Genomic DNA, 13820 nt, shown 5'->3' on the forward strand with positions numbered 1-13820 from the left:
CAAGTCCAAGTTTTAACCTACCAATTAAGAGCAATACTTAGATTATAATTATGATTAGTGCATGTATTAATGTTATAGATTTATACCAGGAAATTAGGACATTTTGTTCTGCCTGGCAGTAGTTATTAGCCAAAGAAAATTTCAATTTAGAAAGCTTAAATTTAACTTAAGGATTTTCTTTGTTAAAATTCAGTGCGGATTTTCTTTTGTACCACTAATTTTGCTCTTACACCCTGTTCCTTGTGTTTTTACCTATGCTTTCCTCCTGCCAAGGGAAACACAGCTCTTCCTGCTTTGCCTGATTCTTGAGCCTCAATGCTTGCTTTGTTCCTGAATAGAAAGCATTCTGAGTAGGAATAGCCTGTGGATTTATGCTGACAGAGAATAAATAAAGCATTGAATATCTTCAGAAACAGTTTCATTTGATCAAGTTATTCAACTTGTATTGTCACACTTAAATTACTCAGCCCTGTTGTTGCAGAGTGAGTTAGTAACATGACCTGTTTCCATTGGATCATGTTTCCTGCATTTCAGAGAGCTGCATATTCATAGCCTTTGTCCCTGTAAAGTGTCAGATTACTAGAGGTAATTATTCTACATTATAGAGCCCATCGTAATATGCAGTTGCTCTTCTTACATTGAATGGATAGCTGACAGCTGTAAACTGTAAACTCACAGGCTGAGAAAACTTTTAATATATCCCAGGCTGGCCCCAAACTTTGGTTCCTCCTGCCTCATCCTCCCAAGTAGCTGGGATTACAAACTCATGCCACCACACCCAGCCTAGGCTTTTTATATTGAGTTTGCTATATATGGTTTGTGGTTAAACTTTGTAATATTGGATTACAGGTGGTTTGCAAACCAGTGTTTCTTTAGGATACTGTATCCATTGCTGATTAGACTAACACCTTTCCAGTGAACAGTGGGTCTCTGATTAATATAACTACTGTGTAGCCAGCAGGGCAGCCGGAAGCAAGTTCATTATACTCTAGAACTTTTACAAGGTTTTGCAGAAACCAGCCTAGCCTTATCTATGTGTACAGATCAGATAATGATCAGTTTATGTCTGCTGATAGTCTAGGTACAGCAGAATCTATAAAACCACTTCAAACTTGTTAAACAGTAAGAAAGCCTTGATTAAAATGGTAGTACTCTGGTGTATAAATATTCATTTACAACAGAATGTAAATGCTGTCATTTGAATCTTATTAAAACCTAACTCTGAAATACCTTGTCTAGGGAGTAAGTCTTCAACCCAGAAACAGTATAGATGTGATGTGTGCGATTATACAAGTACAACATATGTTGGTGTCAGAAACCACAGACGAATTCATAACTCTGACAAGCCGTACAGGTAAGTGTGATGATCCTAGAATTTTAATGTTTGTATTAAATATTGTATTGTAAATAAATAAAATAGAAATAATTAATCCTTAATATTTAAAGCAGTAAATTCCCTACAAAAGTCTAATTAAGCTATCCTATACATTAAGGTCATTAATTTAATTTTTTACTTGATTTTTCACAAAAGCCAATTACAACATGTAGTGAGAGAATATGTAAGCATTCTCATTCAGGATTCTCATTGCTTAAATAAACTTTGCTTCTGAGAATAAATTGCTGTTTGCATATAATAAAGGTGCAGATGTGGGCTGGAGATGTAGCTCAGTGGTTGAGTGCTTACCTAGCAAGTGCAAGGCCCTGGGTTCAATACTCAGTACTGCAAAATAAATATGTGAATGTGCAGATGTTTTACAGGGTTTCTCCATCTGTCCACGCCGTTTGTTCTATTTGGAGCCACAGTAGTACATAAGGTTCCCACATCAGAACTTAGCCGAACTCTGTGACTGATAGTTTGATGCTGTGGGCATGAATTCTTTTAAGCTTTATCAAAACATTTTTTCAGGTTTCAATTCTTTTCCTAGGTTTTATAGGTATGACAAAAGGGTGGAAAAGTTGCTCTATTAATGTAAATAAAACCTGACAGACTCTCCCATAAATAGTCATTATTGGGCCTATGGCAAGGAGTTCTCTCTATATATGGTGGGGGTTTTTTTGTTGCTTTTTGATTTTTTTGTGTTTTTTTGTTTTGGTACTGGGGTGCTCTGCCACTGAGGGCCCTTTAATTTTATTTTTTTATTTTTTGTTACCAGGGATTGAACCCAGAATCCCAGGGGCACTCAACCACTGAGCCACATCCCCAATTCTTTTTATTTTTTATTTTAAGATGGGTTTTTCTAAGTTGCTGAAGCTGACTTTGAACTTGTGCTCCTCCTGAGCCAGCTTCTTGAGCTGCTGGGATTACAGGCATTCACGACCATGCCTGGCCTTTTATTTTTTATTTTGAGACAAGATCTCACCAAGTTGCAGAGGCTGGCCTTGAACTTGAAATCCTTCTGTCTCAGCCTCCCAAGTCTCTGGGATCTTAGGCATGTGCCATAGCATGCTGCTATGTATGGTTTCAAATATTTAGTATGTGTTTAATATTCTAACTAGCATACTTGTAACAGTATATCTGTTTGCAGTCTTGTAGCTCTATAGAAGGTGTTTGGCCTTGACCTTAGCATCTCTATTATCATTTGAAATATTTCCAAATTACAATTCCTAAGAAAGATTTTTCCAGAGCATAATGAAGGCCATTATCAATAGTCACTCAGTGTCATAAGTTCTATGTAAGGTATGCTAAGTGGGATTGAACATAAATGATTTATACTGGGGAATGTTAGAACATCATGTAAACTGGAGATACTGGAGTTTTCTGATATAAGGAGAAAGCTTTGCCTGAATATTTTGTGTCTTTATTTTCAAATGTAATGATGTGCATGTCAAATTCACATGAGTTGGGCAGTAATATTCTCTGGGACTAGAATTAGACTGTTCATTTATTCACTCAGAGACATTGAACAAACAGTTTGTTCCAGGAACTCTTAGACTGTATTCATAAGAGAAGAGGCATCATCTTTGTTGTCATGGCGCTTATAGACAAACATTTCTCTCAAGTACAGATTGAGCAAATACAGGTTAATCCAAAAGTCCATGGGTTGGGACTATAGCTTAGTGGAAGAGCACATGCCTAGCACCACACACACAAAACATCCAACACTTTTTGAGTGCTAATGTGATGCCACAAGTAGAAAATTCCACACCTGACCACATAACAATGAGTTACAGCCAAAATACAGGTGCACAAGAAGAGTATTGGGTAAAATTACCTTCAGACTATAAACATGAATTTCATGTTTAGACCTGGGTCTCATCTCCAAAATACCTCATTATCCATATGCAATTATTCTAAAACCTAAAGGACACAAATCTGAAAGACTTCTAGTCACAGCATTTTGAGTAAGGAACACTAACCTATATATAATGATAAATTTATAAAAAGACTAATACTGATTTCTGATTCTGTAGAGCATTTTGTGTTGACCTGAGTTGATGAGTCTTACAGGATTCATTTTGGTAGCCTTTGGTGTCTTAGGGATGTTTTCTTATGTTCTTAAAATATCGTGGGCTCATGGAATTGGATGTAGTAGTCCTTAGATCTTCCTACCAATGGACAACATCCTATGAGAATCTTTTTTTTTGGGTACTGGGGATTGAACTCAGGGGCACTGGACCACTGAGCTACATCCTTAACCCTGTTTTGTATTTATTTAGTGATAGGGACTCACTGAGTTGTTTAGTGCCTCGCTGTTGCTGAGGCTGGCTTTGAACTCATGATTTTCCTGCCTTAACCTCCTGAGCTGCTGAGATTACAGGTGTGCCATTGTGCCCAGCTAAGAGAATCTTCAAGTAGTATCATTATCTCTGACTTTGTAACTCTCCTTTTAACCTTTTTTAAATTCTTTCAATATGTATCCTCCTTTTCCTAATGGGATTTGTAGTCTGTAGAGCATTATGGATTAACATGTTCTATTCTAGTATGTTTCTAGGACTTTCTCTTCACTTTCATGTAGTTTGCAATGAGCTGGGCCTTCTCGATGTATGGATCACAGTAGTTTTTCCTATCTTAATTCCTACCTACTTCATTCAGTTGTGTTGCCTGGTTCTCTTGTGATCAGAGTCCATACTCTGTGCATTTCTGGTTACCCACATTTTATTAAGAAACATGCTCATAAGAAGCAGTGTTGAATCTCTTACAGAGCAAAATGCCTTATTGCACAACTCATCGTCTTACTGGGCACAAAAGCTTCTTCACATATTTATATGTGCCTGTTGTGTAGTAGAATTCTGCAGTGGCGACCCCTGTTTCTTCCTCCTGCCTTGCTTTTATGTTGTCTTTCTAGTCCTTCACTCAACCTATTTGCATGATCTGGTAATACAGCTTTATATGTAAGAGTCCTGGCTGTGGAGACAGAGTCTCCTGGGATTTACCTTAGCAAGCTCACATAGGGGATCTGTGACTTGAGCAAACTGTTTCCCCTCTCTTTGCTTGGTTTTGTCATTTATAAAATGAGGATAATTACGGTGGTGAGGAATCTATGAAATGCCATGTAAAGTACTAGCACATAATAAGCAGCCAGGAAAGGGTAGTTGTCTAATAGTAACTGGACCAGGTTTTGTCCTCATCCCTTTGCAGTGATTCATTGTTTAACCAAAAAAAAAGAAAAAGAAAAAAAGAAAGAAATGCTGACTTCTGACTTCTCTCATCATTTGGGAAACAAAGAATCCTGTTCCTGGGTAGTCAGGCATAGCTTATTTACAAGAGAAACACTGTGCCCAGGTGGAAATACTGTCACTGCTGAGGTCCCTGTGCTGTCTGACTACTTCAGAGACAGTCCAGTGTCATAGGGAGCACTGATGCTTAAAAGACCCAGACCTGAACCACAATCTTCCTGTGCCCTCCTGGTGACCTTGGGACTGTTACTTCAGTCTTACACCCCACATGAACTGGAGATAATACTGCCTATCTCCTAAGGCTTTGCAAGGGTTGAATGAGATTATATTTGTGATGCTTCAGCATGTTTCCTGGTTGTTGATGGGGACTGGTTCTTCCTACTCATGAAGTCATGAGGTCATCTCAACCATTCTGTGTAAGGACAGGGAAAGATTAAAATGACACCATCCTATCCCAGTTCCTGCAAGACTCAGCTAACTTTGTGCTTATTCTATGTTAACCACACACAATTGTAGTTATACTTGATGTAACAGTGGCCCCCGAAGTTTTACTGACAGGTTCCATTCAGAATTTTCAAACAGTAGATTGTTTGGGGTTTAATATTGCAATACTGGAATCCCCTGCCCCCATGTTCATCCCCTCATACCACCTTTGTGGAGAATAAAGATGGGAGAACACAATCTTTTTTCCTGTGGTTACCAGGTTACCTTCTAACCATGTGCAATTTAACCAATTTTCTTTAGCAACACAGTTGTTGCTAAACTCAATTGTTGCTAACACAATTCCAAAACACTGTTTGGGGTATAACTTGACTTAGAGGGAAGTATGTGGATGGGCTTTGATAATCATTCAGCACACTGCCTAGCACATAATAGGTACTCAGTAAACACTGGCTGATAAATGCCTCAGGTTTTCTTGTATAAAATGGCTCTGCTTCTAGACACGTATTCTGTAACTTATTATTTTTTATCTATTTTTTTAAGCTTATGTTCCTTTTATTTTATTTTTTTTATTGTAAACAAAGGGGATAGATGTTTCTCTGTTCATACATGGAGTAAAGGCATACCATTTGTGTAATCATAAATTTACATAGGGTAATATTGTTTGATTTATTCTGTTATTTTTTCCCATCCCCCCACCCCTCCCACCCTCTTCTCACTCTATACAGTCCTTCCTCCATTCTTGGCCCCCTCCCTAACCCTAACTCTAACCCTAACACTAACCCCTCCCACCCCCCATTATGTGTCATCATCCGCTTATCAGCGAGATCATTCGTCCTTTGGTTTTTTTGAGATTGACTTATCTCACTTAGCATGATATTCTCCAATTTCATCCATTTGCCTGCAAATGCCATAATTTTATCATTCTTTATGGCTGAGTAATATTCCCTTGTATATATGTACCACAGTTTCTTTATCCATTCATCAATTGAAGGGCATCTAGGTTGGTTCCACAGTCTGGCTACTGTGAATTGAGCAGCTATGAACATTGATGTGACTGTATCTCTGTAGTATGCCGATTTTAAGTCCTTTGGGTATAGGCCGAGGAGTGGGATAGCTGGGTTAAATGGTGGTTCCATTCCAAGTTTTCTGAGGAATCTCCACACTGCTTTCCAGAGTGGCTGCACTAATTTGCAGCACCACCAGCAATATAAGTGTACCTTTCTCCCCACATCCTCGCCAACATCTGTTGTTGCTTGTATTCTTGATAATCGCCATTCTGATTAGGGTGAGATGGAATCTTAGGGTGGTTTTGATTTGCATTTCTCTTATTACTAGAGATGTTGAACATTTTTCCATATGTTTGTTGATTGCTTGTAGATCATCTTCTGTGAAGTGTCTATTCATTTCCTTAGCCCATTTGTCGATTGGGTTATTTGCATTCTTGGGTAGAGTTTTTTGAGTTCTTTATAGATTCTGGAAATTAGTGCTCTATCTGAAGTATGATTGGCAAAGATTTTCTCCTACTCTGTAGGCTCTTTCTTCACATTGCTGATAGTTTCCTTTGCTGAAAGAAAACTTTTTAGTTTGAATCTATCCCAGTTATTGATTCTTGCTTTTATTTCTTGTGCTATCGGAGTCCTGTTGAGGAAGTATGGTCTTAAACCGACATGTGAAGATCTGGACCTACTTTTTCTTCTATAATCTGCAGGGTCTCTGGTCTGATTCCGAGGTCCCTTAATCCATTTTGAGTTTAGTTTCGTGCACGGTGAGAGAGATGGGTTTAGTTTCATTCTGTTGCGTATGGATTTCCAGTTTTCCCAGCACCATTTGTTGAAGAGGCTATCTTTTCTCCATTGCATATTTTGGCACCTTTGTCTAGTATGAGAAAATTGTATTTATTTGGGTTTGTGTCCGTGTCCTCTATTCTGTACCATTGATCTACCTTTCTGTTTTGGTACCAATACCATGCCGTTTTTTGTTACTATTGCTTTGTAGTATAGTTGAAGATCTGGTATTGTGATACCCCCTGCTTCACGCTTTCTGCTAAGGATTGCTTTAGCTATTCTGGGTTTCTTATTCTTCCAGATGAATTTCATAATTGCTTGTTCTATTTCTGTAAGGTACGTCAATGGGATTTTAATTGGAATTGCATTGAATCTGTATAGCACTTTTGGTAGTATGGCCATTTTGACAATATTAATTCTTCCTATCCAAGAACATGGGAGATCTTTCCATCTTCTAAGGTTTTCTTTAATTCTTTCTTTAGTGTTCTGTAGTTCTCATTGTAGAGGTCTTTCACCTCTTTTGTGAGATTGATTCCCAAGTATTTTATTTTTTCGAGGCTATTTGTGAATGGGGTAGCTTTCCTAACTTCTCTTTCTGAAGATTCATCACTTATGTATAAAAATGCATTGGGTTATGAGCATTGATCTTGAAACCCTGCTAGCTTACTGAATTCACTTATGAGTTCTAAAAGTTTTCTGGTGGAATTTCCTGGTTCCTCTAAGTATATAATCATATCATCAGCAAATAGGGATAGTTTGAGTTCTTCTTTTCCTATTTGTATCCCTTTAATTTCTTTGATCTGTCTAATTGCTCTGGCTAGAGTTTCAAGGACGATATTGAAAGAAGTGGTGAAAGAGGGCATCCCTGCCTTGTTCCAGATTTTAGGGGGAATGCTTTCAGTTTTTCACCATTTAGAATGATATTAGCCATGGGCTTAGCATAGATGGCCTTTACAATGTTAAGGAATGTTCCCACTATCCCTATTTTTTCTAGTGTTTTGAGCACGAAGGGGTGCTGTATTTTATCAAATGCTTTTTCTGCATCTATTGAAATAATCATGTGATTCTTGACTTTAAGTCTATTGATATGGTGAATTACATTTATTGATTTCCTGATGTTGAACCAACCTTGCATCCTTGGGATGAAACTCTCTTGATCATGGTGCACTGTCTTTTTAATATGTTTTTGTATGCGATTTGCTAAAATTTTGTTGAGAATTTTTGCGTCGATGTTCATTAAGGATATTGGTCTGAAATTTTCTTTCCTCGATGTGTCTCTGTCTGGTTTAGGAATCAGGGTAATATTGGCTTCATAGAATGAGTTTGGGAGGGTTCCCTCCTCTTCTGTTTCATGGAATACTTTGAGAAGTATTGGAATGAGCTCTTCTTTAAAGGTTTTGTAGAACTCAACTGAGAACCCATCTGGTCCTAGACTTTTCTTTGTTGGTAGGCTTTTGATGACTTCTTCTATTTCATTACTTGAAATTGGTCTATTTAAATTGTGTATGTCCTCCTCGTTCAGTTTAGGCAATTCATATGTCTCTAGAAACCTGTTGATGTCTTCGAAATTTTCTATTTTGTTGGAGTATAGATTTTCAAAATAGCTTCTAATTATGTTTTGTATTTCAATCGTGTCTGTTGTGATATTTCCTTGTTCATTCCGAATTTTAGTGATTTGGGTTTTCTCTCGTCTTCTCTTTGTTAGTGTGGCTAAAGGTTTATCAATTTTGTTTATTTTTTCAAAGAACCAACTATTTAGTTTGTCAATTTTTTGTATTGTTTCTTTTGTTTCAATTTCATTGATTTCAGCTCTGAGTTTAACTATTTCCTGTCTTCTACTATTTTTGGTGTTGGTCTGTTCTTCTTTTTCTGGGACTTTGAGCTGTAGTGTTAGGTCGTTTATTTGTTGAGTTTTACATCTTTTATTGAATTCGCTCCATGAAATAAATCTTCCTCTAAGTACTGCTTTCATAGTGTCCCAGAGATTTTGATATGATGTTTCTTTGTTCTCATTTACCTCTAAGAATTTTTAATTTCCTTCCTAATATCTTCTGTTATCCATTAATCATATAATAGCATATTGTTTAATCTCCAAGTGTTGGAGTAGTTTCTGTTTTTTACTCTTTCATTTATTTCTAATTTCAATCCATTATGATCTGATAGAATACAAGGTAGTGTCTCTATCTTTTTGAATTTGCTAATATTAGCTTTGTGGCATAATATATGTTCTGTTTTAGAGAAGGATCCATGTGCTGCTGAGAAGAAAGTGTATTCGCTCTTGGTTGGATGGTATATTCTATAAATGTCTGTTAAGTCTAAATTATTGATTTTTGTTATTGAGATCTATGGTTTCTTTGTTCAATTTTTGTTTGGAAGATCTGTCCAGTGGTGAGAGAGGTGTGTTAAAATCACCTAGTATTATTGTGTTATGGTCTATTTGGTTTCTGAAATCAAGAAGGATTTGTTTGACATACATGCATGAACCACTGTTTGGGGCATAGATGTTTATGATTGTTATGTCTTGCTGATTTATGCTTCCCTTAAGCAGTATGAAATGTCCTTCTTTATCCCGTCTGACTAACTTTGGCTTGAAGTCCACATTATCTGAAATGAGGATGATACCCCAACTTTTTTGCTGAGTCCATGTGCATGGTATGTTTTTCCCCATCCTTTCACTTTTAGTCTATGGGTATCTCTTTCTATGAGGTGAGTCTCTTGCAGGCAACATATTGTTGGATCTTTCTTTTTAATCCCATCTGCCAGTCTATGTCTTTTGATGATGCGTTCAGGCCATTAACATTTAGGGTTATCATTGAGATATGATTTGTATTCCTGGTCATTTGGTTCATTTTTTAATTTTATTATTTTTTTTGACACGACTTGGTTCCTCCTTTATTTAACAATTCCTTTAGGATAATTCCTCCCTTTGCTGATTTGCTTCTTTGTTTTTCATCTCTTCCTCATGGAATATTTTGCTGAGAATGTTCTGTAATGCTGGCTTTCTTTTTGTAAATTCTTTTAGCTTTTCTTTATCATGGAAGGATTTTATTTCATCGTCAAATTTGAAGGTAAGTTTTGCTGGGTATAAGATTCTTGGTTGGCATCCATTTTCTTTCATGGCTTGAAAAATGTTGTTCCAAGCCCTTCTAGCTTTTAGGGTCTGGATTGAAAAATCTGCTGATATTCGTATTGTCCCCCTGAATGTAATTTGGTTCTTTTCTCTCACAGTCTTTAAAATTCTGTCTTTATTTTGTATGTTAGGTATTTTCATTATTATGTGCCTTGGTGTGGGTCTGTTGTAATTTTGTGTATTTGGAGTCCTATAAGCCTCTTGGACTTGATTTTCCATTTCATTCTTCAGATTTGGGAAATTTCTGATATTATTTCATTGAATAGATTGTTCATTCCTTTGGTTTGTTTCTCTAAGCCTTCCTCAATCCCAATAATTCTCAAATTTGACCTTTTCATGATATCCCATAGTTCTTGGAGATTCTGTTCATGATTTCTTACCATCTTCTCTGTTTGTTCAACTTGTTTTCAAGGTTAAATATTTTGTCTTCAATATCTGCGGTTCTGTCTTCTAGGTGTTCTATCCTATTGGTTATGCTTTCTATGGAGTTCTTAATTTGGTTTATTGTTTCCTTCATTTCAAGGACTTCTGTTTGGTTTTTTTTTCAATATCTCTAACTCTTTATTGAAATGATCTTTTGCTTCCTGTATTGCTCTTTTAACTGTCGATTGGAGCGATCATTCAATGCCTGCATTTGCTCTTTCATCTCATCGTTTGCTTCCCTGATCATTTTAATTATGTACATTCTGAACTCCCTTTCTGTCATTTCTTCTGCCATGCTGTCATTGGATTTTATTGTTGTAACATCTAGATTTGTTTGGGGCATTTTCTTCCCTTGTTTTCTCATATTGTTCAGGAAACAGTGGACTGCTAAGATATTGCAGATTTCCTCTATTGACTTACAATATCCCTGAAGATTTCTAATATATCCCCTCTTAGCCTTCAGTAGCCTGAAGTCTTGAAGGAAGTTGATAATGCGGTACTGCACAAGGAAGCTGCCTCTCTAGGGGTGGTGGCCTTCAGGTGGGGTATATTCCCTGCTAGTGGGCAGAGGTGCCTCCACTTGTTGACCACTGGTCATCCAAAGGGGAACTAGGCTGCAGGCTGAGGCAAGGCCTGTTTGGGCCTGTGTCTCTGGTTTTACCATCCTTGTGGGAAAACTTCACCCAGCAGGAAAGAGTCACCCGGTGAGGAGATCTCGCTGGTCAGTTCCCCTCCTAGAGGTTCCCCTCAATCCACAACTACCGCCTGGGCTGGGTTGTCTTCCTCTGCAAAGTTCCCAGGGGCCCGGACCTACCTCCTGGGTCTGGAAGCCTCACCCTTCGCAGATGAGTCTCCTTAGGCTGCCTCTCCTCAGAGAATCTACCCGCAGTCCTGGAACCTTCGCTCTGCCCCTCATCTTGTCTCTGTGCGGCTTTCCACCAAGAAGCCGCCTAGGTCCTGGGACCCTGCTCTGCACCTATTCACCTGGCTATGCAGCCCCTCCTCTGAGCTGCCACCTGGAGCCCTGGTACAGTCACTCCGAGTCCAAGTGACCCGCCTGCGCTCCTCCTCCTCCTCCGGGCCGCCCCCCGGGTGTTCAGGAGGGGTCGCTCTGAGTCCAAGCGACCTGCCGCACACCTCCTCCTCCGGGCAGCCGCCCGGAGCTCTGGTGTGGCCACTCGGAGACCAAGCAACCCGCTGCGCTCCTCCTCCTCCTCCGGGCAGCGCCCCCCTGCCCCCCAGTGTTCAGGAGTGGTCGCTCTGAGTCCAAACAACTCACTGCTCGCCTCCTCCTCTGGGCCGCTGCCCATAGCCCTGGTGCATCACTCTGAGTCCAAGCAGCACACCGCACTTCTCCTCCTCTTCCAAGCAGCCCCCCTGTGTTCAGGAGCGGTCGCTCTGAGTCCAAACAGCTCGCCGCACAGCTCCTCCTCTGGGTAGCCGCCCGTAGCCCTGATGCAGCTGCTCCGAGTTAAAGCGACCCGCCACGCTCCTCCTCTTCCTCTGGGCAGACCCCCAGTGTTCAGGAGCAGTTGCTCTGAATCCAAGCAGCTCGCTGTGCACCTCCTCCTCTGGGCAGCCGCCGGAGCCCCAGTGGGTTGCTCCGAGTCCAAGCGTTGTGCTGGGCGGCCTCCTCTACAATGCTCCCAGTTGTCCCGTAACTTATTATTGAAAATAAATATTTGGTGGTATTACTATGCCTTTTAAATAAAAGAGTTGTCCAAATACACACACACATAGTATGTCAGATTATTTTGGTTTTTTGTTTTGTTTTGTTTTGGTACCATGAATTGAACCTAGATGTGCTTTACCACTGAGCCATAGCCCAGCCCTTGTTGTTTTTTATTTTGAGATAGGGTCTCACTAAATTACTTAAGGTCTCCCTGTGTAGCTGAGGCTGGCCTCAAACTTGTGATTCTACTTCCTCAGCCTCCCAGGTTGCTGGGATTATAGGCATGTACCACCACATCCAGCTCAAATTATTTCAATGCCTGGTCCAATTTTGATACACAGTCCAAAAATATCCAAATGTTAGTTTGTTCATATTAGGAACCTAACATGGCCCAAATACCAAATTTGCTTGCTAAGTCTCTTAACTATGTGTCTGTCTCTGTGTACATCTCTCTCTCCCTCCCTCCCTCTCCCTCCTCCTCTCTGTTTAAAAGCATAGAAAGTAAATTTGAATGTAATAAGACAAACCCTGTTGCAAGACTTCTATTGAAATCTTTATGCATATGTTCAAATCATATGAGTTGCCCCACACTTGTAAAACACCTAACTCCTTTCTTCCACCTCCACCCCTCACAGCAACTGTTTCTAATTTGATGACCTAGAGACCCATCAAGTAAAGGCCCAGGCCAGGGAAATAGGATTATTTTAACCAGCATCCTGGAGTTTGGGAACTGAAGTAACTGACTTATTAGCAATAGAGAAAGATGGTAGAAAAATTCAGCCCCAAGTTTTTTAGCCAAGTTCTAAGAAACCTTGTGGTTTAGGCCAGAAGCTCATGAGTGAGACAATTCAAGAAGCTTAGAGATGAAATGATTGGGTTGTGAGAGCTTATTCCTATCAGTAAATTAATCCCCTTATGGGGATTAACTGAGTGGTGACTGAATATAGAATGCGGCTAGGGGGTTGGTCCTTGGGGAGTGCCTTTGGGGTATATATTTTCTATCCTGCAAGGGGAGTCTTTCTGTGCTTCTTGGTGACCATGTCCTGGCTGACCTGCTTTCCTCTGCCATACTATTCTGCCATTATGTTCTACCTTACTTCAAGTCCCAAGGAATGGAGCCCACTCTCTATGGACTGAGACTTCTGAAACCGTTAGCCCCAAAATAAACTTTTCCTCCTCTAATTGTTCTTGTCAGGTCTTTGGGCACAGCAGTGAAAAAGCTGATTAAAACAAACCTTGACTTTCTACATTGGTTTCTTTTAGATGTCAAAATATAGTTTTCCTGCATCAGAAAGAGATCATTTTTATACAGATGGTTGGAATATTGATTGATTGATATGGAAATTCTGTTGATTCTGGCATTCCAAAGCTTTGATCCAGCAGTGGCCTTATTGAGAGGCTACCAGGACTGCTGAGCTAAGCTGCCAGGGTGTTCTCTTGTTTCCTCATGTCACATATATGGCTTTGCCTTGATAGACTTGAATAATTGAAGTACCAAACAGTTCTATCAGGAACATTTGGCAGCCCCACCAAAGGATCAAAATAAAATTGTGACAGGCAATATCATGGTGCCCATGCTGCTGCTGTGCTTTCAATGATTTTGTTTTAGTTTGGGTTTCCCCACATACAGTACACAGGGTGGGTTAGGAAGGAGTAAGTTATCTAAATGGAAATTCGGGTATTGCTAATCTGTTGGACGTAGTAGGTAGAAGTGGTCTATTAGACATAGCTCTATTTTAAAACATGTTTT

The 13820-nt window shown here is 39.4% G+C and overlaps 1 protein-coding gene and 1 long non-coding RNA gene across 2 annotated transcripts in view; one reads left to right on the forward strand and one right to left on the reverse strand.

Moving 5' to 3' along the window:
* The window catches only part of Znf507 (zinc finger protein 507), a 40820-nt gene that overhangs the window by 13163 nt on the left and 13837 nt on the right, over positions 1 to 13820 (forward strand). The window contains 1 exon segment of the mRNA XM_047527149.1: positions 1240 to 1354. Coding sequence (XP_047383105.1) covers positions 1240 to 1354 — 115 coding nt within the window.
* The window catches only part of LOC124966040 (uncharacterized), a 39417-nt gene that overhangs the window by 4819 nt on the left and 20778 nt on the right, over positions 1 to 13820 (reverse strand). The gene's annotated exons all lie outside the window — the stretch shown is intronic.

This window comes from Sciurus carolinensis, chromosome 16, assembly GCF_902686445.1.
Source record: "Sciurus carolinensis chromosome 16, mSciCar1.2, whole genome shotgun sequence".
Taxonomy (NCBI): Eukaryota; Metazoa; Chordata; class Mammalia; order Rodentia; family Sciuridae; genus Sciurus; species Sciurus carolinensis.